This window comes from Lissotriton vulgaris, unplaced genomic scaffold, assembly GCF_964263255.1.
Source record: "Lissotriton vulgaris unplaced genomic scaffold, aLisVul1.2 SCAFFOLD_1663, whole genome shotgun sequence".
Lineage (NCBI taxonomy): Eukaryota > Metazoa > Chordata > Amphibia > Caudata > Salamandridae > Lissotriton > Lissotriton vulgaris.
In genome coordinates this window covers 61,080-87,090 of record NW_028247258.1, presented here as the reverse complement: position 1 = coordinate 87,090, position 26,011 = coordinate 61,080, and the positions used below count along the sequence as shown (strand labels likewise).

Sequence of the window (26,011 nt, the reverse complement as noted above, 5' to 3'; positions counted from 1 at the left end):
CATGACACTAAATGCTTTCCCCAAATGTCAGACTACAAACCCACACTCTAACAGCCATGAACAACTAACAGGTATACTCTTACCAAACCACATTAAAGCTTGTTGAGGGCTTTAAAAAGTAGGAAGTGCTACACACAATCTGCAATACAGTTGGGTCCTTGGAGCACAGGCAGTGAGGACATTTGGGGCACGGAAGCAAGTGGGCAACTACAATGAAGATCCCAGAAAACAAGTCCTCTATATCACTGTGCAGGGTGTTGTTCATTTACAATACTGGGATTGTCTCCATTTATCTTATTTTTGCTTTTGAACAGTATCTCAGAGCGCTTCTAGTGGCCCCCAAAAATGGTAGTTATACAGCGAAATCCTTAAAAAAAAAAAACACAAGGCTAGTGACTGCATTAAAAAAGGACATCTGTGTTACTTCAATCACTCAATTGAATCCATTCCTTTAAAAGTAGAATAACACCTGTTAATAAATTAAGAGGTTTATTTAAAATATTGTATGTGGCTTGCTTTTACTATGATTCATGGCTTGTCTTCCTCGCTGCGAAACATCGCTCATCATTATAGATTTTTTGAACAAATGTTTTGTCTTGCACAACTCTGGCAATCAAACAATAAAAGGGCTAAAACACAGGACCACACACGTGCTTTAATCCACCTGACAGCATGTGCAAGTGACTGGAACGCAGGGGAGGGAGGAGAAGAGACATTTTGTTGCAGCTCTGCTTTCCATATTGCTAACCGCATCTTCTAGAATATATTCATCATTAAGCTAAAAACCACACATGCGGTACATCTGGTCCATACACTGTGCGCCTACAGTTGGCAATACTGTATGTAATCCTTTAAATATTCTAATCTGGGGTGGACAGTTTACAGCAAGTAAAAAAATGATTTTAAAAAATCAGCACCAAAGGAAGTTTAAGGTGAATCTAGCGGTACTTCTGCAGACAGTGTAATGCCATTTACTGTATTTCTATGAAAAAAATAATAGTGTGCATGGAAAATGAGCTCATTACAATGTTTTCTTTGCAGAAGGTGCTGGGGTGTGCGTCCTTAAACAAAAAAGCAGCAATTTAGACCCCCAGTTTGTTGGCCTGAGTGAGTACGACTTTCAGCACAGGCATGAACGCAGACGTCTCGCTAAAGTTGCTGGTGCTCACAATGTGAGTATGGGTGGTCATTCCCTCCATGTAGTTGCGAGAATCAATGCTCCTGGCAATGCTGTGGAGGCCGTTGATGATTGCAGGCGAAAGCTGTCAGGGGAGGCAAGCAACAAGAAATGTAATGAGCAGAAAAGAAGGTGGAAATCATTGTATGGATGGATCACACACTGTTGTGCAGGCACACACACGCTCAAGTGTGTGCGAGCCTGCACACATAGGAGCGAATGTGCGTGTGTATATATGTACACACATGCACACACACGGACATATATACACACACACACAGCATATCTGAAGACACTTTTATGGGAATAAATGCGTTTTGAAATGTCTACAAATAATACAAAATAAAGGATGCCACCAGCTGGGACTAAGGAGGTTGGCTAAAGTGATGCTGTGTTAGGAATATTTGTATGATGAAAAGTACTGCGAGGGGCAATGACAATTCGTAAATAATGACCAAGCAGACTCAAGACAGAGAAAAAACTATGTAAAAAGAATGGGATGGAGATGATTTTTATATACCATTATAAAATGATTGTAAATAAGTAAATACACAATGTGAAAAACAAATGTTTGGATTAGTGACACATGTTAGTGACACGCGTTAAGACGTTGCTGCCACCCTAGTTTTGACAACCTTGAATGTGTTAAGAGCCCTGCAATGAGGGGGGAAGAAATTACAATCTACAACCTCAGACAAAACCTTCCTTTCTAAAATTCCAACCCTGCCCCTTAAGCATTGAAAAGGTAACAGAGATTGTGCAGTCTGTATACTTCCATGTATAACTCTCATCCTGTTTATATACAGCTTTGTACTGCATTTATGACAGTTTTAAGCACAGTAAATAACACATATTAATACTCCCTAACTTAACAGCACTCAAGACAGAAGGAAAGTGTCCCTTGCCGACCTCCAATCTCATGGCCTCCAGATGACTGCAGGTGGCAGAGATGAGCATCAGCCATTTTGTCCCTAACTGATACTAAGCAGCAGACTCCTATGTGTAACTGTGGCTCAGTTCTTAATCAGGTGAAGGCTGTAGTAAATGTGGGAGCGTCAGCCACACCGTTGCAGCATAGAGCCACAACAACCATAAATTGTTCTGGTCTATAGTCTTCAAGTGATTTCCATGAACATACCAGTGGAAAAGGAGGGTGACCGAATTATTTACAACTTCTACACTGCTTACATTTGGAGTTCTGAAAGGTTGCTCTATCCAAACATGGTCGGAGGCTGTCACGAAGGTCAGTTCGTCTTATCTAGCTGTGGTTCATATTCCCTTTCATAGTATTCTCGGACATATTCAACAGGAATATAGAAGGACTTTGTGAAGTCCAAATCTCAGCTGTATTCACATTGTCCTATTCTGACCAATGTGTGACATCCTCAGTGTTTCAGGAGGGACCGGGAGAGCTTTAAGGAGCTCACCCAGTAAAGCTAGCCTCCACACCAGGCAGACATGTGATGCCTTGTTTTGGTGGCAAGTCATCACACACTCTGTTCATGCAGCACAGAGACCGATGGTGGTGGCAAGTGTGGGCTGCAACACTTCCCAAGATATATGGAAGTTGCTCATGTTCGGCCTCCATGGCACACCTCCACAAAGACTGCCCAAATGTCTTGATGGTCGTCTTGGATCTCGGAAACTTTGCGAAACTCCCAAGAGATCTCGGCAGCTTTATGGTTGGACTCCTCTATAAATGGTGGCCGCACACACTTCCAAACTACTAGTCAATACAGCTTTTACAGTAGAGAAGAGAACCCCAGAGCAATGCAGTGAAGTTTCACTGCACCAGAACTGAAGCGGATCTCATTTTCAAACCACCATTCTACAACTTTGGGAATAGTTAAGATGGGAACGTTCTAGAGAATGGAAGGGTTTGGAAATTCCTTGAGATATCTTCCTTGGTTGATTGGGTCTAAAATGGACATTGGGACACTTCGCCTTTCTTTTTGAGAACTGCTACATGTACAGTTCGAAGGCCATGGACAGGTCTGAATATTCAGTGAAGGAACTGAGTAATGGATAAAGTTAAAAGACTAATAGAATGCTAGAGGACTTACCAGAGAAAATTGCGTTTTAACTCTGGACATATTTTAGCAAGGAGTTTGGATATTGGCATTGTGTGTCCTTGCCCACTCTGTAAGCACAATTTAATGATACTTGTGATTTTGTTGATTGATTTGACAGAGTTACGGTGACAATCCCATACCCTCTCCAATACTAGGGGTAGTGGTGCTTTATACCCCCAGCCAAAGGACAAAGCAAACTTCTGCTAAGGTAGGATCTCTCATCCATTAGTAGAAGTTCTGATCACTAGTTTGCTTCTTCAGGGTACAAGTTCATCGAGCGTCCTATTGTGGGTATAGCCCACTTTGCGTTTCCCCAGGAAGCTGGTAAAGAAATACTTTTTTTTTTAACAGTTTCTTTTGCAACAAATCATAGCAAGATTGCTCCAGTTTCCTACATATTATGAGTTCACTTCCTTTTTCCAGTAGCTAATTACAAACACAAGCCCAGCCTTGACTTCTACTAGTGTTTTGCAACACAGACCCAAAATTTGCTCTGAAAATTTGGGATTAGTCTGCCATTCAAGAACCAGTCACGTGTTTGAACCAGACTCTTTCATTTCTGCACTTATTAAAAGGCTAATCTGACATTTCTGATTTAGAAGTGTTTCCTCAATTTAGAACCCGGATTACTCTGGTTCTACCATTGCCTGAAAACTGCAAAAGAAAACACTGGACAGCAATGCACGCCAAACACCCACAAGGTTTGGATTGAGACAGACTCAGCAATCACAAGAAAGTACATTTGTGAGATTAAGGGTATATATATTTTTTTTATTTGTGTGAGTTTCCCAACTTAAAAAAAAAAGTAAAGTGTTCAATACTTTTGACATGTTGCATTCGGGTTTTGAAATAGGCGATGTGAATCATGTGCATACACATCTTAAAACACATGAATAGTCAATAAAGGATTAAAAAGGAATTCCAGAATATTTGACAGGTAAAGAAAAAAAAGTCATTTAACAATTTGAACTGTATTCATAGAAGGAATCCCTTAGTAGCCGCGGCTACATGGGACTTTAAATGACTTACCGTCTGCTCCCTAAGTTTATCATAAAGTGAGTCCAAGCGCTTGTTAGCATCTTCCAATTTTCTCCTTGTTTGCTGCAAAAAAAAAAAAAACGGAATAAAACATTTGTACAGATAATAGTTTTGGGCTAGGCACCCACAAGGGTAAATACTGGAGAGTGCCTGTGGGTTAGAGCAACAGTGTCACCATCATGGTACGTTTATCCTTTAAACTGCAGTCTCCAGTGAAAAAAGATGAAGCCTATTTATATTATGTTTTAAGGTGAGTCAGGGCTTTATTGGCTCACAGACCTCAGATCCAAATTATTTTTTTCATTAGTTATTTTTTTAGTGTTAGTTTAAGGTATGGTGGAAGTTCCATTATGAATTTGAGAAGATACGCTTGGTAGTGAACTATTTTTGCCATTGGGAAGATTTCAGTCAACCTAACATTATGGAAAGTTCCACCCCTTTCGGTGTACCTTTCGCTGACATCTAGGAATACCTGTGAGAGTGCATTGTCACTGGGATAAATCATGATCAAACCCTTGTGTCTGAGGTGGTCATTTGACTGAGGTTTCAACAGATCAGGAGAAAGAACCAACTTGTGCTACCACTCCTCTCCAACTAAGCGGAAAAGTAAACAATAGAGCAAGAATTGGCCATTGTCGCATTTTTTTTCCTCCAAGTCTCTTTATTAGGTTTTGTGATACAGTAGGTACATACATTAGTAATGGGAGGTATATATGGTGGCATATCAAATAAAACATTCAACTGGATAGCAAAGTGGGCGTGAAGACCCAGTAGACAGTAGCATGTGCAGCCCCACGCAGCCGGCCACGTGCACGTAAAGAGCAGTATTACATGTCCAGACATACTTTCAAAGGGCAGTGGGTCTTGGGGACAGATCAGTGCACGTGCTAGGGCCTTCTACAGCTTGAGTTCATCTTGTAGCTTATTATCAGTTCTGACCACTGACATTCTGAGCTCTTCCGCTGGTGTCCAATCTGCCATGTTGCGTACCCATCTGCAGATTTCTGGGGCCTTTAACTATCTGCTCAGCCAGCGGATTGCCACAGGGCGCCACCGCAATAAGTGTATGGTTCACAAATTGCTTTTTCATGTTATATTTGGTCTTAATAACATTAACATCAATACCTAATTAGCACATTGTCACTGGGACAAATTTTCTGACAATCTAGTTACACCCACCAATCCCAGTAACCCCCCCCGAATGCCGCAATTTTCAGACATTCCCAGACCAGATGCAAATAAGTGGCCTAAGGATCACTGTCTCATCATATGTGAGGTGTACATAACTAGAATGAAGTAAACGAAATCTAGCAGTGCTTGAGATCTCCTTTATCAGTAATAGTGTTTTTCTCAATTTGTGTCTGAGAAGGCCGGATCCCAGTCTGCCTCCCATTTTGGGTGCGAGTGCAGTGGGTGTTTGCGTTTGTCCTTTCGGAGGCCTGCAAATAAGTGTGTGATGATTCCGCATCTGCTTGAACCATCAAATTTAGGGTCACAGATTGTGTCTCCCCAAATGCCTGCATTATTCCCTTGATAGCATTATAATGTAGGTACTGTCCATGTGATAGTTGAAATTGTGTCTTGGCAGTCTTAAAGGAGGTCATGACCTCTGTCTCCCAAAGGTCAACTACCGTAAGGCAACCCCCCCCCCCTAAACACACATTCCTCAACTCCACTCACACATGCCCACAGAACTTTCCAGCTGGGCAAATTTGGGTATACACTAGAACGACATGTCCACAGCGTGCGAGACACAGCCTCCCTCACCCCAAGACATTTGCCATAGAAGCCCCATATACCGCACCATAAGGGGTGCCCAACGTAGTGTATACGGCGCCATGAACATGTGCTCGGGCAAGTCCCCCCCCCCCCAGTCCATCCCCACAATAGTCTACCATCTGTGCTGGCAACAGCGTCAAACCATCCAGCCACATATTGCAGCTGTGCCGACAGGTAAAATGCTTACATATCTGGGACCCATAGGCCCACTTCCTCATACGTTCTGACTAGCATGCCCATCTTACCTCTACTCCTTTTCTTATCTCATATGAGTGCATTTAGGAGTGTGTCATAATATATTTACAGGGAATCATGTAGATGCTGCACTGGAAGAGATGAAGGCATTGAGACAATACAATCATTTTTTGCAACTGTGATGCGCCCGAAAAAAGGAGGGAAGTCCAGAAATCTATGGAGCCCTGTATTAGTGTCCGTGTTTAGGTCATGCCAGGTGTGCTCTGAGGTAGTTACCATTACCCCTAGATACCGGTAAGCCTGTGTCTCCAGAGAATAGCTGGGGGTGGGGGGGGGGCGGGTGGTAGTTGTTATGCAGTTACCGCCAAGAGTTCAACTATTGTATAACACCAGGTATTTCTGTGAATCCCTGACTGGTGGCCAAAGTCGTCTAATATAGTAAGCAGGCCCTGCACCGCCTCTACAGGGTTCCGTAGGTACACAAGTAGATCATCTGCATAAAGGGACACAAGGTGCTTCACTGCTCCCACCTCAATGGCCCAGTCTGACAGAGCAAGTGAGCTGAAAGGCAAACTTTTCGGCTAACAGCACACAGAGCAAAGAGGACAGCAGATACCTATGCCACATTCTAACTCCCATTCTGCTTATATATACCCATTTGTTTTCACCCTGGCTATGGGGCTAGTATATAGTAATTTGGCTACTGTTATAAACGAAGGACCAAAGTCAATGACCTGCAGGACTTCAAACATGCACTGCAAGACACCAGGGCCATGGAGTTGAGATGTTGTTGTGTTTCAGCCAGGGCATGATGCAGTCGCCTAAGAATGAGTGCCGTCTAGCTGCCCGGTATAAATTCACATTGATCCACGTCAAATAGAGTACCTATTACTTTTTATAGCCAATGGGCCAGAACTTTACCCAGCATTTTATTATCATTATTCAGTAGTGAAAGCAGACCATATGCCCAACAATCTAGGGGTCATTTTCCAGTTTTGGGAGGACTACGATCCCAGCCTCTCTAACCAAGCATGGAAGAGATCCCTTGTCCAATGCCTCCCGATACATCTGCAGCAATTTCTCATTTAACAGGCCACTGTATGCACACTACTATTCAACCAGTAGCCCATCCGGCCCAGGTGTTTGATTGGAATTCAAGTTCCTCATAGCCTCTGAGTAAGCGGCTCCTCCAATTGCGTTCTCTTAGCAGGCCACAATTTACCTACGCCTGGCACTTCCAGTATGTATTATGTAGTGTCCACATTAGCGGAGAATGGGTTGCCCCAGTATTGGAACTTTCATAGATTCCCATGCTTTTGTATCATTCCCCGTCGTCGTAATGGGAGTCTCGGTAACAAAAATAACATAGCAGTAGGTACAAAAGAGAAAGAAAAAGGCCTAGTCCTCATTCCCTTTTGTAGCATATCCGCCTCTTTTTGTAAAAGAGACCAAACTAAGCATCAGGCAATCAGAAGAGCCTCACCCCATAGAACCCTCCTGAAGGAACCTCAGAGACTTTGATTTTCTACCGCACGTTGTGCTTAGGGAGTCTCCTTTGAGCTCTGCTCAATCGCTACTCTTTTGAGGATTTTCTTCAGTTTTTTCTTCAGAATTGTTGGCTGTCTCTTCCAGGATGTCTGATAAGGAGAAGGCCTTTTTCAAGCCATGTTCCGCCTGTGGCAAGAAAAGGTTATTTGTTAAGGACAGGCATAAAGATTGTATATATTGCCTGTACCCAGATAATAAGGCTGCGGACTGCAAGATCTGCCGCACCTTTTCTACCGTGAGGGTCGGCTCCTCAACTGGCTCCAGAAACTGAAGCCCAGGAAAGACACAGTCTCCAGCGACAGTGAGGAGTCCTCTTCAGCTTCATCTTCAAGAAGGTCAGTCAAAAGGGGTAGGGCTTCCCCTTCACCTTCTGTGGAGCGTCCAGTTAAAGCCTCAAAAAAGATCCCCCGCGAGTCTGAGACCCAGGGTCCAGTCGAATCTCCTCACCACGGTGTAAAGGAGAGGGAGGGACCATCTACACCATCCACTGGGATGAAGACTGCTTCAGCCTTCAAAAAGCCATCTTCTGATAACGACAGCGATTCGGAGTAGAATGGAGGGAGGTGCGTAACTAAGGAGGGCAGTGGGGTCGCCTAATTGACACAGCTGAATTGTTTTCTTCTATGTATTGATGTATTGGATTTCTTGACTTGACTCTCTCTCTGTATGCATGGAATGCTTTTTATATGCCCAATGACTGTTTTTCATATCAATAAAATTGTTTCTAAAAAAAAAAAAAGCCATCTTCTTAGTCTTCTGAGAAGTCAGACAGGAGTTCCAAGTAGTCGATGACGCAGCAGAAGGCTCCGTCGACGAAGGTGTCGAAGCCCAAGATTAAGGCGAAGATGTCGACGGTTCATCAGTCGACGGTACCTATTCTGTCGACGTCAACGACGGCAGGTTTACCTTTACCAGCTCCATCGTCTTTTGAAACGAATTACTCCAGACATGACGTCTCCAAGGAGGGTTACCCCCTTGCCTCCCGCTTTGTTGTTAGAGGAGGATGATGAAGATTCAGATGATGAAGATCAGGAATCGTTTGGGTATGCACACAGTCCATCCCAACTGCTGGTGAAATGCCAGGAGACAGATTCGGAGGGAGAATATCTTCAGGAATGTACTTAACATTCTTCTCGACCAAAGGGTTTGGCAAGCCAAGAGATGGTGTCTGTTCCTACTTCTCTCTTACAAGATCTCCATAACATGTTGCAGGATTACAAATCAAGGTGCTCTCCACCTGCTGCTACTACGGCTAGTCAAGCCTTGCCTGCTCCTACGACCCCAGTGATGATCTCTCCAGAGTTGCCGGCTCAGATGGTCTCTCTGCCGCAAACACCGGTCCACAGGTACCTTCAACGCCACTGGACATACAGGATGATTCCTCGGATGAGGATCAGAATCTCGATGGCAGGTCTAATCAGGGCTTAGAATGGGATGAGTACGTATTCCCGGACCGGGCGTCACCATGTTCAGACCCTGTGGACTCCCCTCCGGTGGATATCGGGGGGTTCCATAAGCTAATATAAAGGGCATCTAGCAGATTCAAGCTACCTATGTCGTCTGTTGCCTTGGAGTGTTTTCCAAATGACTTTAAGGAGCCATATAAGAAGGTGACTAGATCTATCCCGATTGTACAACATGTATGGGAAGAAGGTCTGAAGGCTATGAAGAACCCGGCTACATTGGTCCCTGTCCTACCGCACCTGGAAAAGAAATATAAGGCACCCGAGGATGGTCCGGCGGCTTTGACTGGGCACCCAAAACCTAACTGTGATTTCGCAGGCTGCTCAGAGGAAGTCCCGCAACCCGTCGGCTCCTTTGACTACTCCCCTTGATAAGGATGGCAGGAGACTGGGTAACGCTGGGAAAAGATTCTCTTCATTGGCTAGTCTTCTGGTGCGGGCAGCGAATGCCTTGGCGATACTGGGCAGATATGATCGCCAGTTATGGTGTGACATTTCGCCTTATTTAGATCAACTACCCCAGGAGGTGAAAGGTGAAGCGAAGAAAATTCTACAGGAGGGGGAAGCAACATCAAAGGAGATAATCGATTGTGCCATGGACATCCCACAATGGCTTTTCGCTCATTAGCTGGGGCAGTGGTTCTTCGTCGCCAGGGATGGCTCAGAGCGACTTGGTTCAGGCCGGAGATCCAAAATAAAATCTTGTATCTACCTTTCGATGGAGAGGCGTTGTTTGGAAAGCATATAGATGATACTCTCCAAGATATTAAGAAGGATACAGAGACGGCTAGGTCTCTTGGTACACTTCAATACTGAAATGCTCTGTTCAAGGGTGCCAGAGGCAAGAGTACCACATACAGAGGCTCATACCAGCAGAAGCGGTACTCATCATATGGGTCAGCGTCTCAACAATACCGACAGCCCTATCATCAGAAGCAAGTCAAACCTCGACTTTCTCAAGATCGAATACATCAAATACTAGAGGGAAACAGAATCGCCAGGGACGTGATACGTCAAAGAGGCAATAGTGGCCTCCTTGCTCTTCCTACTGAGCCCACCTCCACAAGAACATCTGTAGGGGGCAGGGTATCTCAATACGTTCACAACTGGTCTGAGATAACATCAGACAGTTGGGTGCTAAACATCATTCGAAAGGGCCATACTTTGGGATTCACACAAATCCCACCAGCCAAGCCCCCTGCTGCCATTCCTTCAAAACATTTGCGTCTCCTGCAGCTCGAAGTTCATCAGATGCTCTTAAAGTTACCTGTGGAGCTGGTCCCCTTATCACAAAGAGGGGAGGGTTTCTATTCCAGATTCTTCCTGGAAAAAGAAGACGCTGGAGAGATGGCGCCCTATTTTAGATCTCAGGGAGCTTAACACCTATCAAATTTCCCAATCCTTTCGGATGGTCTCGCTTCAAGACATATTGTGACTCATCAATCCAGGGGATTTCATGGCCACGCTAGATCTCGAGGATGCATATTTCCACATACCCATTCATTCAGCACACAGAAGGTTTCTTCGGTTTACAGTAGCCAAGAGCCACTTTCAATTCAGGGTTTTACCCTTCGGACTTCGCTCTGCCCCAAGAATCTTCACCAATGTGCTGGCACTGGTGGCAGCTTTTCTGCTGAAAAATCACTTTCAGGTCTTCCCTTACCTGAACGACTGGTTGCTGAAGGCTCCGTCCAGGGAGGCTGCGAGGGAAGCAGTCAATGCATGTACAAACCTATTTCAGAATTTGATTCTTACTCTCAACAAGGAGAAATCGTCTTTGATTCTGTCCAGGACAGCGCGCTTCTTGGGGGCCATCTTGGACTCAGATCGCAACAGGGCTTTCCCATCCTTAGAAAGGCAGGAAAAACTGCAAACCATGGCACTGCCGTTCAGAAAAAGAAGGTTTCTTTCAGTACGCCGTTACAAATCCCTTCTGGGAGTGATCTCCTCATGCATCCCTCTGATTCCTCACTGCAGATTGCAAATGCGTCCTCTTCAGGAGCAGCTAAACAAACAGTGGAAGGAGTAGTTTCTGTCCTGTAGCTCCAGTTCTGTAGTAGGGGTATCCCTGTTATAGTCATAATCTAGTGAATAGTCCCGCCCATGTGCGTGGACCCCGGCAATCAAAAATAATCTCTTAAGTGGTCAAAAAATGCAGAACTGCAAAGACACTTAAGAGAGAATTTAAAGACAGATTTAATGCAGCCTATATCCACAGGCTACACTGTCCAGTACTTCAAGTAGAAATTCCACCCAAAAAACCACACAAACAGCACAGCCTGCCCAGTTTCTTCCATAGAGAAACTTGCCTCTACCAGTAAAAGACTCTGGAATGATAGAGAGGAAGGCATGGACAGACAAGCCCCATAGGCTGCCATTATGTGGCTTAAATAGGATACTGTGCCTTTACGAGAACTTTCCAGAACTTCTTCCAGTATCCCAGAATGCACAGCAGGTCCCTTTTACTTTCAGTTCTTTTTGAAGGCGTAACACGCCAGACCTGTAGCCTTCCTTACATGAATATCTTTCTCCACCGGGGAGGAGGGCGGGCGCTTATGACTATAACAGAGATACCCCTACTACAGAACTGGAGCTTCAGGACAGAAACTACTCCTTCTGTAGTAGGGGATCTCTGTGTGTAGTTATAATCTAGTGAATAGAATGGCAAGCCCATCCCCACACCAAGCGGCGGTGGAGAACGAGAATTAACACCACTATTGTGCGAACAAATTTCGCAGCGAAGCCTGCCCAACCTGAGCGTCTGCCCTGGCATCAGTGTCCAGGCAGTAATGCTTAGCAAAGGTATGGACCGACTTCCAAGTGGCCGCCTTCCAGATTTCTGCAATTGGAACATTACGGAGCAAAGCAGTCGTGGCAGCTTTGCCCCTGGTGGAAGGAGCCTTAGGTTTACCCCCTAAGGTCTTATTAGCTTTTTGGTAACACAGCTGTATGCAGGTCACAATCCACCTAGAGTTGGACTGCTTAGAGGTAGCAAGATACGTCCTGACCGATCCATAATTGATAAACAATTTGTCTGACCTACGAATATCTTTGGTTTTATCCAGATAAAATTTCAACACCCTCCTAACATCCAGGGAATGTAAAGACCTTTCCGCTGGAGATGAAGGATTCTGAAAAAACATAGACAAAGTTATGGTCTGGTTGACATGAAAATCAGAAATAACCTTGGGAAGAAATTTAGGGTGAGTACGCATAACAACCTTAACAGCATGAAATACAGTATAAGGTTCTTGGCAACACAACACCTGAATTTCACTCACCCTGCGGGCCGATGTAATGGCCACGATGAACGCCGCCTTCCAGGACAGGTGCTGCAACGAAGCCTTATGAATAGGTTCAAAAGGCTCCTTCATCAATCTGGACAGCACCACATTCAATTCCCATGAAGGAGACGGAAGCCGGACAGGAGGGAATACTTTCTTCAAGCCTTCCAGAAAATCTTTGATCACAGGGATCTGGAAGAAGGAAGTCTGTGAAGGGCAATTCCTGTAGGCAGTCAATGCAGCGAGATGAACCTTAATGGAATGAACATTAAGGCCAGACTGCGCCAAATGTAGAAGGTAAGGAAGGATGACGTCTTCTTTGCATGTCGTTGGGTCATAGTTCTTGGACTTACACCAGATACAGAACCTCTTCCACTTGTAATCTTAGGAAGTCCGAGTGGAAGGTCGCTTAGACTCCTTCAGTATGTCCATGCAATCTTCGGGCAGATTCAAATGGCCATATTGCACTATCTCAGGAGCCATGCCGCCAAACTCAAAGACGAGAGGTTGGGGTGCAACATCTGCCTCCCGAACTTCGTGAGAAGGTCCGGCCTGCACGGCAGCCGTATGTCAGGAAGGAGAGACCGGTGAAGCAGGTCCGTGAACCACCACTGCCGGGGCCATACCGGGGCAATGAGTATCATCCGCGCCCTGGACCAGGCCAGCTTGATGAGCACCGCCGGAATCAGGGGAATGGGTGGAAAAGCGTACAGAAAGCTGTTCAATCAGTTGATCCATAGCGCATTCCCCAGCGTCCCCTGCTGGTAGTACCTGGAGGCGAAGTCTTGACATTTGCTGTTTTCGGGGGTGGCGAACAGATCTACGACTGGAGTCCCCCACCTTGCGAAGACTCCTCCTAGTACTTCGTCGTTTATGACCCATTCGTGGTTTTCCTGAATCAGTTTGCTCAGTGCGTCCGCCTGAACATTCTGCACACCTGGCAGATGGGTAGCCGTTATCGTCAGTCCTCTGGCCAGAAGCCAGTGCCAGATCGCCTGCGCCTCCTGCGACAGAGTGCGTGATCTCGAGCCCCCCTGCTTGTTGAGGTAATACATACGTCGTACTGTCCGTCTGTACAAGCAGAGAGTTGGTCTGAAAGGACGGATGAAAGGCCTTCAGTGCCAAGTGAACAGCTCTGAGTTCCAGGAAATTGATGTGCTACGTGGCCTCCATCGGGGACGACGTTCCTTGAATCTGTAAGTCTCCGGAGTGCGCCCCCCAACCGTGGAGAGAAGCACCCGTCACGATAGTCTGAGTGGGAATGTCCTTGTGGAAGGGAACCCCTCTGAGAAGATTCTCCGCTGAACACCACCACTTCAGAGAATGAACAGCATGCAGAGACAGTCGTATCTTGTCGTCCCAAGATCCTTTCCTCTGATCCCACTGATCCTCCAAGCACTCTTGCAACGGTCTCATGTGCAGTTGTGCGTGTGGCGTTAGGAAGATACAAGAGGCCATTGATCCCAGTAGAGAAGACACTGTCCTCACTGTTGTAGATGGAGTGGTCATAAGAGCCTGAGCCTTCCGAAGGAGTGATAATCGTCGCTCCTCCGAAGGAGACACGCTTGCTGACAACGTATTGATGGAGGCTCCCAAGTACTGTATGCATTGGACCGGAGTCGGGACAGACTTGGACATGATGATGTGCAACCCCAGCTTGTTCAAGAGAACGCACGTCTTCTGGAAGTGTGCTTGAGCTTCTGAGAAGGAGGAGGCCTTGATCAACCAATCGTCCAGGTACGGGTAGACGAACACCTTGTTTTTCCTCAGATGTGCTGCTACCACCACCATGCACTTCGAGAATGTTCTCGGCGCAGACTTCAGTTCGAATGGCAGTACTGTGTACTGATAATGATTGGCGCCGACTTGGAATCGCAGGAACTTCCAGTGTTTGTGCGCAATGGGCACATGGAAGTACGCATCCTGTAGGTCTATAGCACATAGCCAGTCTCCCTGTTGCAACTGAGGATAAATCTGATGCAACAACAGCATGCAGAACTTCTCTCTGCGAATCCACTCGTTTGCCTGTCGCAAGTCCAGAATGGGCCTGAACTCGTTCTTGTCCTTGCGAACCAGGAAGAACCGGGAGTACAGACCTCTTCCTCTTTGAGACAGAGGTACGTCTTCTATCGCCCTTTTCCTTAACAGGATATCTGCCTCCGCTTAGAGCTCGTGCAGATGAAACTGCGAGCCGACCGGAGGAATTGATGGAGGCGGGCTGGTGAACCGAAGACTGTATCCATTGCAAACAATATTCAGCACCCACTTGTCCAGAGTAATTTTTCTCCACTCTGCCAGAGAAAATTGAACGCTTCCCCCCACCGGTGTGGGTAACGGATGCAGGGGAAGTAAGCGCTCAGGGCTTAGACCCGGCCGGGCCTTTGGTCGCTGTTGCAGACTGTTGGCCGCCTCTGCCTTTCTGGCGCTTCTGGAACGGTCTTCGGAACTGCTGCTGTTGTTGCTGCTGCTGTCCAGAAGGCTGGCCACACCCTCTGCCCTGTCCACCGAACCGTCTCTGGAACAGGCAGTACGATTTCTTGTTATCCTTGGGCTTTTCCAGACCCACAGCCGTGAGTGTTTCGGCCTCCGCCTTCATGCGGGCCATTTCGTCATCCGCATGTTTTCCAAACAGGGTTTCGCAAGAGAATGGTAAATTGGCAACCCTTTGTTGTGCGTGACGTTTCAGCGACGTGAGGCGGAGCCAGGCGTGTTTTCGCTGGTTAATCCCATGGCAGAAACCATGCGCCGCCAGGAGGGAAGAATCGGCTGCAGCACTGATGACCTGATTCGCCACCAACATCCCCTCATTCAACACATCCTGGAAATCTTCTCTTGTCACGAGGCAGGTGTTCTACAAACTGCTGGAGGGATTCCCAGAGGGCTCAGTCATACCGCCCCAACAAGGCCCTGGCACTCGCAGCCTTCATGGAAGTCGCAGACGTCCCACAAACCTTCCTCCCAGCCGAATTCCGCCATCTAGATTCCTTATCTGGTGGGACTGTGGATGACAGAGTGGTGGCATGCTGTTTTCGAGCCGCCGTCACTATCACAGAGTCTGGAGGAGGTTCCACCCTTAGAAAAGCCGGATCCGAGTCGGGAGCCCAGTATTTTTTCTGTAGTCTCGAGGCGGCCGCCTTAGTCACCGCCGGGGTGAGAAAAAGGTCCATGGCCGGATCCTCCAGGCCCGGTACCAGTGGTAGTAATGGCCGAGACAGATGTTTCTGGTGCAGCGTCTCGAAGATCACCGATGTCTTGGGCGGGGGCACCGTCAACGAGATGCCCAATTTTGCTGCACCTCTTAACAGGACATCATGAAAGGACACCAGATCGTCAGCCGGTGACACCCTTGTCTCCGGTGACTCCGACAAAGTCGGAGAATAGTCCCTGGTCTCTGAAGACCCAGTACGGGAACGAGACCTGCGCCTCCTGTGGCGTCGTCTCGACCGCGTGGATGACCTGTTGTGACTCTGAGATCGTTCCCTCCTCCTGGAATGAGATCGTGATCTCCCAGTTCGAGGACGCTCCGCAGGTTTCCGTGGAGGCGTCTTCCGTGGCCTATCCTGGGGTTTTGGTTTAGGCGTCCCCTTAGGCGGTGTAGGGAGTGGAGGCAGTGACACCGACCTTGGCGGAGGAACAAGAGGTATCTCCGACCGCGGGGCGGGCCCATGAGGCGGAAGCGGTGGTGGTGGTTGTCCCGAGGGGGGAAGTGGTGGAAGCGGAGGGTTGATGGGAGGATCCTCCTTAGGTATAGGAGGTGGGGGCGTCTTCGGCCGAGGTGGGGTATAAACCACCGAGTACACCGAGCCCGGTGACTTCTTCGGGGGAGGGGACTGCAAACCAGCCCCTCCAGTAGGTGATCCCCGTCTCCGGCGTCCTCCTCCAGACCCAGCGTGACTTCTGGCGCCAGAACTCCTTCTGCGCTGCTTAGGAGAGTTGGAAAGTCTCAGAGACGCTGATCTCTTTCTTCTCGACACTGAGCGTCGCTTCTCCGGCGTCGAACATCACCTCCGCGACTCCGGCGTTGAACGCCGCCTCCGCGACGTCGAACGCTTCTTCCTCGACGCCGAACGCCGCCTCCACGACGTCGAAAGTTCAGTCCTCGACGATGAGCGTCGACTCCTTCTCGACGCCGACTGCTTACTCGAGGTCCTCGACGTCGAGGATCCCCCTAGACGCCGACTATTCTCTCGACGGCGACCGGCGGTGACGGCGAGCGCCGACGCTGACGACGAGGACGAAGAATCCGTCGACTGATCTCGACGGCGGCCTACCCAGGCCCTTCGACGTCGATCCTTCACGCCGTCTCGACCCGGAGCCCCGGGGAGATGGGGAACACACCGTCGTCATCCCTCTCGACGTTGTCGATGCAATCGAAACTACGGAGACCGGGACCGTTTGCTGGGCTTCCTGCCTCTGGTGAGCCCCCCCAGAGGCCTCAGCAGAGGCAGAGGGAGCCTTCTCAGCCTGCCCAGACCCACATGCAGCCTGCTGTCGTCTCTCCTCTAGGCCTTGAAGCTTAATCTTCAGCCTTTCCCTCAGGGTCCTTGCTGAAAAGTTCTGGCAGATGTCACATTCTTCAGGGACATGTGCATCAGGGAGACAGAGTATGCAGATATTGTGTGGATCAGTCTTGGACTTCTTCCTTCCACATGCTGGGCGATTGTCGAAGAGAGCAGGCATTTTAGAGCCCTAAAAAGCCTGAACAAATACACAGGAGTGAAGGGAAACACCAAGTACACAAACTGAAAACACTTTTAAAACCAAAAGTGCACAAAATTCCAATAAACCCTTGAAAAAGGGAGAGCTCAATGCACCAGGGTCCTGTTAGCAGGAGCTGGAAAAAAGAACTGAAAGTAAAAGGGACCTGCTGTGCATTCTGGGATACTGGGAGAAGTTCTGGAAAGTTCTCTTAAAGGCACAGTATCCTATTTAAGCCACATAATGGCAGCCTGGGGGGCTTGTCTGTCCATGCCTTCCTCTCTATCATTCCAGAGGCTTTTACTGGTAGAGGCATGTTTCTCAATGGAGAAACTGGGCAGGCTGTGCTGTTTGTGTGGTTTTTTTGGTGGAATTTCTAGTTGAAGTACTGGACAGTGTAGCCTGTGGATATAGGCTGCATTATCTGTCTTTAAATTCTCTCTTAAGTGTCTTTGCAGTTCTGCATTTTTTGACAACTTAAGGGATTATTTTTGATTGCCGGGGTCCACGCACATGGGCAGGACTATTCACTAGATTATGACTATACACAGAGATCCCCTACTACAGAAGCAGATTAATGGATTATTCGACGACAATCCCCTACTACAGAAGCAGATTAATGGATTATTCGACGACAAGGTGACGATCATCTTAGCAATGAAAAGAGCGGCCTTGTGGTGGACAAAACATGAAAGCCTTTCCCAAGGTCTATCCTTCGTAAGCAATCCATCTCCTCAGGTGGTGACAACTGATGCGTCACTGGACGGCTGGGGTGCAGTACTTCATGTCAGCGGGCATTGGTCACCTCAGCACGGTCTTCTTCACATCAACCTCCTAGAACTCAGGGCTATCAGGCTGGCTCTTCAAGCATTTCTCCCTCGACTGCGAGGTTCGAAAGTTCTCATCCGAACGGACAACACCATGGCCATGCATTACATAACCAAGGAAGGGGTACCAGATCTCTTCCGTTCTCTCAGGAAGCTCAGGAAATCTGGGAGTGGGCTATTCTTCACGGAATATCGTTGCAGCCGGAACATCTACCAGGGGTCCTAAACGAAAATGCCGACAGACTCAGCAGGCTATCCTCAGACAGTCACGAATGGGAACTGAACCAAAGGGTTCTGGACGAAATTTTCCAACAGTGGGGCAAACCCTCAATAGATCTATTTGCCATCCCGGCCAACAAGAAATGACGGTCTTTTGCAAGCAGGCTGCACCATCGAGGGTCATTAGGGAATGCGCTTTCGATAGCTTGGTCAAGAGCATTTGTATATGCCTTTCCTCCCGTTCCAATGATCCCGAAGCTTCTCAGGAAGACAAAGGTGGAACCGTATAAGATGATCTTGATAGCCCCTGCTTGGCCGAGACAGTTCTGGTTCACGGAGCTCCATCTTCTGTCGCTCCTCCCTCCTCTTCCTTTGCGAAAGATACCGGATCTTCTCACAATGTCCCACAGACAGATTTGGCATCCGGATCCAGATTCATTACACCTGACTGCATGGCTCCTGAGCAGCGAGAATTCATGAGCCTTCCCATCTCAAATGAAATAAGAGAGGTTCTCTCCCAGGCTAGAGCTCCTTCCACGAATAGGACTTACCATTTAAATTGGAAGAGATTTTGCATTTGGTGCAGGAGGGAAGGTGTTGACCGTTTCTCTTCTCCGCCTCATCAGCTTCTTCCTCATCTTTTGTCTTTGGCCAAGACAGGACTAGCTCATTCATCCATAAAAGTTCACTTGGCAGCAATTTCTCGATACAGACGTTTTGCATCTGGACCTTCCCTCTGGTCTTCAAGAATAATTAAACCGTTTCTCAAGGGATTGTTCTGAGTCTATCCCCCAGTGAGGCCTCCGCCTCCTACTTGGCAGCTAAATTTGGTTCTCATGAAGGAACCCTTTGAACCAATACATCGGACGGACATGAAATTTCTTTCATGGAAATTGGCTCTCCTTCTTGCCCTCACATCGACGAGACGCATTGGGGAGTTGCAGGATCTCACTATACAGGAACCGTCTCTCCAGTTCAAGAGGATTACAGTAATCTTAAGGACTAATCCGAGGTTCATACCAAAGGTGCCTTCGGACTTTCACCTGAAAGAACCAATGATTCTTAAATATTTCTTTCCTCACCCTTCCACACCAGCGGAGAGGTCACTGCATTCTTTGGATGTACAACGGTGCTTGAAATTTTATTTGGATCGCACCAAGAAATTTCGTAAATCTTCACAAGTATTCATTGCTTTTGGAGGTCCTCGCGAGGGCCTCCCACTTTCGAAACAAAGTATTGCGAGATGGATTTCCAGTGCCATTCTCTATTGTCATTCGACAGCGGGTAAGCAGCTGACCAGCTGGATTAGAGCACATTCCACAAGATCCGTTGCTTCGTCGACTGCTCTCTTCGCTGGAGTGCACATCAGAGACATTTGCAGGGCTGCGACTTGGAGCAGCGTGCACACCTTTACGAAGCATTACTGCTTGGAATCCTTGACTAAGGAGGACACGGCTGTGGGCCAGGCAGTCCTGAGGACCCTCTTCCACTGATTGGTGAGCTTTCCTTACTATCCCTCCTTCCTTTTCTGCACATTTTGTATCTAATGTCGGTAATGATGGCTATTGCAATGTGTATTTACTTATTCGCTTATGAAAGTATGCATACTCTGAAACAAAAGCATGGGAATCTATGAAAGTTCCAATACTGGGACAAGAAAACAAGTTACTTACCTGTAACTTTGGTTCCCCAGTATTGGTAACTTTCATAGATTCCCATGCGCCCATCCTCCTCCCTGAGGAAAGCTCAGCCTTCAGCAGATGTGGTTACTGTTACACAACCGCTACGAAAATCTAAGGCTCTGAGATTCCTTCAGGAGGGTTCTATGGGGTGGGGCTCTTCGGATTGGCTGATGCTTAGTTTGGTCTCTTTTACAAAAAGAGGCGGATATGCTACAAAAGGGAATAAGGCCTAGGCCTAGGCCATTTTCTTTCTCTTTTGTACATACTGCTATGTTATTTTTGTTACCGAGACTCCCATTCCGACGACGGGGAATGATACAAAAGCATGGGAATCTATGAAAGTTACCAATGCTGGGGAACCAAAGTTAAAGGTAAGTAACTGGTTTTCTTTTTGCACAGCTGCTGATAATACTCCTGAAAGATGTCATTTATACCCTCCCTTGTGTCCCCAATCAAGTCATTAGTATCTCTAATGACCATTATACATTTTAATGCCTCCTCCAGTTTCATGAGCCAGGACAATAGTCTGCCCACCTTATCTACTTCACTGTGCATTATCTGGCAACATGTACGATTCTGCAGCCGCTCATTCTCTACGATTTTATGTTCGATATCTGCAGGCATAGTGAGGAGCCTAGCCTCAGCCTGGGGATCTCTGCCGGCGCGTCAACTCCACTGCCATGTCATGACTTTTCCTATCCAAGGCTCTAATCATTGATGGCACCTGGGAACCCCACTGTCACATTTGAGATCTGGTAGGGAGAAGAGACTGAAGCATCTGTTCCTTATCCAACAAATTGAGACTATTTAACAATCTTTTGGAGACAGAGCTGTTATACTGAATTGGAAACGTCTAGAAGTAGAGAGAAAAAGGACTTCCTTACCAAAGGGAGGAATACAATCAGCTCGGTAACAGAACTTTATGTGCTAAGGGGCTAGCCGGCATCCAAGCAAGGCTGATTGAGAATGGTATTGGTGGTACAGGCCTGCTAATTCATTGGTGCAAGATTTTGATTATATGTATGCTTCTTACATTACTTAATACCCTCTTGCTCTAATGATCTATGCTTCAAGTCACAATTTAATACAGGGCAGATACCTTGCAAAATCAAGTTAAGTACCCAAAATAGGCAATGAATTGCTGTAAAACACACTCAACAAACAATACAAACCAACCTACCGGGTCTGATGCAGACAAGAGACATTTCTGAATAAGAGACTCAAATGTTGTCTTCAGAATAAGATGCTCTTCAGGGATTGGCTTTTTGGTTATCTTCTCTGCAGGCAATGCATGTACAGGCTGTAAGAAGACATATCAAACATTGCACTCAGACTTCAGGTCACAAGCATGTTATTTGTTCAAAAGTTTTTTGATAAATGAAGAACAGAGCGCATACAAACCTGTATGGAATTCCCAGTGGGAGCACCAGGTGCCCCTTCAGCACTTGTTTTGTGGGCAGGAGGGAGCCCACCAGGCTGGCCCAATGGTTGCTGGATAGGCTGGAAAGGGATCTGTGGAACGGATTGTCCTGGAGGCATGTGAGACGGCTGGAATGGAGTCATCATTGCTGGTGCAGAGGGCATGGTAGGCTGATGTCCCTGAGACTGGGCATCTGCCAAGGGGTTCATGATTGGAGCAGTGATAGGAGCAGGAGAGGCATAATTTTCAGGAATCTAGAAAAAATTACATTTTCAAGTGATTCGTTTTCTTAAATGAATGTAAATACAGATTTGCCTAACTGAATTTTCAATTGTAAGCCAACCACAATGTGTCCAAACATAGAACTCCATAGTCCTATCGTTCAGGGTTTTATTTCTTTGCAAAATCAAATAATTAAGCATTGGATGTGGTCTACTCAGTGTGTGACTATAACTTCCCTTCACACAGAAACCTATATATAGTTGTAAGTCTCTTGGCATGAAAAAAAATATTCGTACACAAAGAGCCTAAGCAGTCTGACAAAACACAGCGACACATTCAGAAGTCCCATGTAGAAAAGAGTATTTTTTACATGCACGGACCAAGGGAAGGGACTGATTTGTCTGTGGAAGTCAATTGATATTAGCTCATGAGATATTCTATAGACTTCCTTCATGCCGCTTTGAAGGAAGTGCTAGGTTATCCGATACTTTATTTATATTGTATTGCTCAGGCACAATAATGTTTGATAATGATCCTTTGGTGGGATTGTTATTTTTTTTCTTTTGTTTGTATTTTAAGCAGAGTGACTTTTTTCACTGCAGCAGAGTATCACCTAAACAGAGACTCCACCAGTGGCCCGATATGGATGAGAATGTGAAACGCAGACATAACTCTAGATGTGATGGAATGTGCTGAATCGTTTCAGAAAACAACACCTCTCTCAAATTATGTATGAGTAAACAATGCAAGAGACTACTCATAAAATAAGGCATCTTTTATGCCTGGGTACCCAGACAACAAACTTGAAAGATGTTGAACAAATGAGTACCGTAGTAAACCAGTATAAATATATATAATGAGATTCAAGGAGAACATTCATAAGGCCAAGATAATGAGGGATATCCTCGAGAGGAAATGTGTGAGGCCTTACCACCACACTCTTAAGTAAATTTGTGTAAAGTTCTAAAATCAACAACATATGCAAGGAATATATCAGAACTACACCTATTCAGGATTGTGAAAGCCTTATGGTTGATAGTTTTAACTGAAGGGACTGCATAGGCCTAATTGTTTACTTTAACACTGGCAGATTAGCATAAGCACCATTTCTCCACTGTGTACAAAATTACTAGTAAATCAATATACTGAGACGAAAATGGTTCCAACCCTCTGAAGGCAAAAGATTTGCTGTGAGTCAAAAACCATTTTGAAAGTTCAGTTGGTGAGCTTCCAACATTTGAGCCTTGTATCCAGGTAAAAACAAAATAAGATATTTCCCCCACAGTACAGAAAAACTGTCTTTTGAAATACATAATCGCTCTAGAAATTCCAGAGAGGTCAAAGGAAATTGTGAAACATTCCACTAACTACAACATGTTCTGGTGACCAGACTTCATTGGTGGGGGAAGAGACTCTTAGTCGCAGTGACAATGTGTGTACTTACTCCACCTCTCCTTGCTAGTTCAGGGTCTGAGAGCTAGCCTGTCTCATGCAGCAAATGCCACGTTTTTTTACTTCATCTGAGGGCCTGCAAGTCCCTCTCTAGTCCTAACCCTACTACCTCTATCTCGAAGTCTAGTTTTAATTGAAATCTTAAATGTATTAACCCACACCTTACCTGAAAGGTTGTATAATTAGCCAAACGGGCAAGATGCTCATTACTTGAAATGAAAAAAGTACCTTCCACTTTTAAGTGGCATCTTCATTTTTAAACCACAAGGTATTGAATGCAGCAAAATCTTGGTACTTATTACCAATTTATTTCTGCAGCTATATTTTTTTCAAACAATGCAGAAATAAATTCCATGCAGACAATTACCTTTGCTACAGCACCTGGAAGATTGTAACTTTACTAGGAAAATCATGGCACGAAGGACACACACCGACTAAGAAGGCCACAGAATTTGTAGAACGCACTGAAAGCAAATTTTCACTGAAGCAGACCCGTCCTCCTAAAACAGAGGATTTCAACCAGAATGGAGGAGCAACACTGTCCATGTCTCGCCGTAAATCTAAAACACCAAGGCTTGGCAGCAAAGGCGTACTGTGAAATTATTTTGCTAACTTGCATTAAAAAACACACAAAAAGACTGAATGCAAGACCTACTTTGTATCAAACCGTACCAGTTTAGTCGTTGAAGCTCAACACTTGCAACAAGGTGCGCCCAAAACAGTTTGTTCCCAATGAGCATTGCTAAGAAATGTAAGATTACCCACTGTCTATAGAAATTAAGATATGTCGCCTTCAAAGGAAGGTGTAAACTATTGCTTGAGTGAAGTATGTTTGAGTACCTAAGCATACATGAGTCCGCTACGATGCCAGCACTAGAGAGCAGCCTGGATGTCGAATATGCTACTTACCAGTATGCATCTGTTCTTGGCATGTAGGGCTGCTGACATTCATATCTGTGCATAGATCGCCGCCTAGTGTTGGGTCCGGATGATTGCACATTGTTGTCCTGGAAGAGTCTTCGAAGTATCACAAGATAGGTGACTCCTCCCCTGGACTACAGTGCGCATGGGCATCGCCTCCATCCTCAGATTGTTTTTCGCCATTGTGGCAGAGATGGAGTGTAATACAGTGAATGATGTCCATGCTACATAGTAATTCTGAATGCTACAGCTGCTACAGGCGCCGGGGAGGAGGGTGGGCGATATGAATGTCAGCAGCCCTACATGCCAAGAACAGATGCATACTGGTAAGTAGCATATTCGGTTCGAGGCACGTGGGCTGCTGAATTCATATCTGTGCATAGATTATATAGCAGTCCCTCCTGTTAGCGGCGGCTGCCCGTGCCAGCTGCAGCAGTCTGAAAAAGAGTTTTGAGAACAGCCTGTCCTACAGCTGCCTGCTGTCTTGAATGTACATCTACGCAGTGGTGTGGTGTTTTGTAAATGTATGTATAGTGGACCATGTGGCTGCTCTACATATCTCTTCTAGAGGAATATTTCCCAGGAAAGCCATGGATGCTCCTAACTTAAGTGTGGAGTGTGCTCTTGGAGGAATGGTTAGTGTACGTTTAGCCTTTGCATAGCACATCTGTATACACTTAACAATCCATCTGGCTATTCCTGCTTTGGAAATGGGGTTACCTTTGTGCTGTGGAGAAAAGGCAACAAACAGTTGTTTTGTCTTCCTGAAATCCTGTGTTCTGTCTATATAGTACATGAGAGCCCTCTTGACATCTAATGTGTGTAGAGATCTCTCTGCGACATTTTCCGGATTAGGATAGAAAACAGGCAGTTCTATGGTTTGGTTCATGTGGAACTGCGAAATCACCTTGGGCATGAATGTAGGGTTGGTGCGTAGTACAACTCTATTTGCGTGGACCTGTATGAATGGCTCTTGAATGGTTAGTGCCTGGAGTTCACTAACTCTTCTCAGTGAGGTAAAGGCTACTAGGAAAGCAACTTTCCAGGTCAGAAATTGAATCTCACAAGAGTGTAGAGGTTCAAAAGGTGGTCCCATTAGTCTGGTGAGGACCACATTGAGGTTCCAGACAGGTGAAGGTGGGTGTCTGGGAGGGATCACTCTTTTAAGTCCCTCCAGAAAAGCTTTAATGGCAGGCACCCTGAATAGTGACAGGTGCTGCCTGTTCTGAAGATAAGTTGCTATTGCGGATAAATGTATACGAATGGAACTGTACGCTAGATTACATCTGTATAAATGCAACAAATAACAGATGTTTTGAATTGATGCATCCAGTGGGTTAATGTCATTATTGTTACAATATATGACAAACCTTTTCCATTTAGCTGCATAGCATGCTCTGGTTGTGGGTCGTCTTGCCTCCTTGATGATATTCATACATTCTGGCGGCAAGTTGAGGTAGCCAAATTCTAAGACTTCAGAAGCCAGATCGCCAGTTTGAGCTGTTGCGGATCTGGGTGCTGAATTTCGCCATGGCTCTGCGTTAAAAGTCTGGGTGTTAGCCACAGTCGTTGATGCGGTACCACGGAAAGTTCTACTAGCGTGGTGTACCATGGCTGGCGTGCCCACGTTGGAGCAACCAGGACGAGTGTCATCGAGTGTTGCTTCAGCTTGCGTGCCACCAGCGGTATTAGAGGTGCTGGGGGAAAAGCGTACGCAAATTTGCCTGACCAGTTCATCCATATCGCATTGCCCTGTGACTGCGGATGTGGGAACCTGGCAGCGAAGCCTTGGCATTTTGCGTTTTCCCTTGTGGCGAATAGGTCTATCTGTGGATGACCCCACTGCTGGAAATACTGTTGGAGTACTGATGGGTGTATCTCCCACTCGTGCATCTGGTGGCTGTGTCTGCTGAGCAGATCCGCCATCTGGTTGTCCTTGCCCGGGAGGTGTTCCGCCATGAGGAAGATGTTCCTCTGAATGGCCCACTTCCACATGCTCTGAGCCAGATGAGAC

At 46.4% G+C, this 26,011-nt stretch overlaps 1 protein-coding gene across 1 annotated transcript in view; it reads right to left on the bottom strand.

The window, feature by feature from the left end:
* Positions 1-472: 472 nt before the first annotated feature.
* LOC147665198 (protein transport protein Sec31A-like) overlaps positions 473-26,011 on the bottom strand; it is a 77,548-nt gene continuing 52,009 nt past the window's right edge. The window contains exons 7-10 of the mRNA XM_086949682.1: positions 21,384-21,656; positions 21,163-21,282; positions 4,279-4,350; positions 473-1,262 (exon numbers count right to left, since the gene is read on the bottom strand). Of these exons, the coding sequence (XP_086805808.1) occupies positions 1,083-1,262; positions 4,279-4,350; positions 21,163-21,282; positions 21,384-21,656 (645 nt within the window). The 3' untranslated portion in view covers positions 473-1,082. The remainder of the gene's footprint in view (positions 1,263-4,278; positions 4,351-21,162; positions 21,283-21,383; positions 21,657-26,011) is intronic.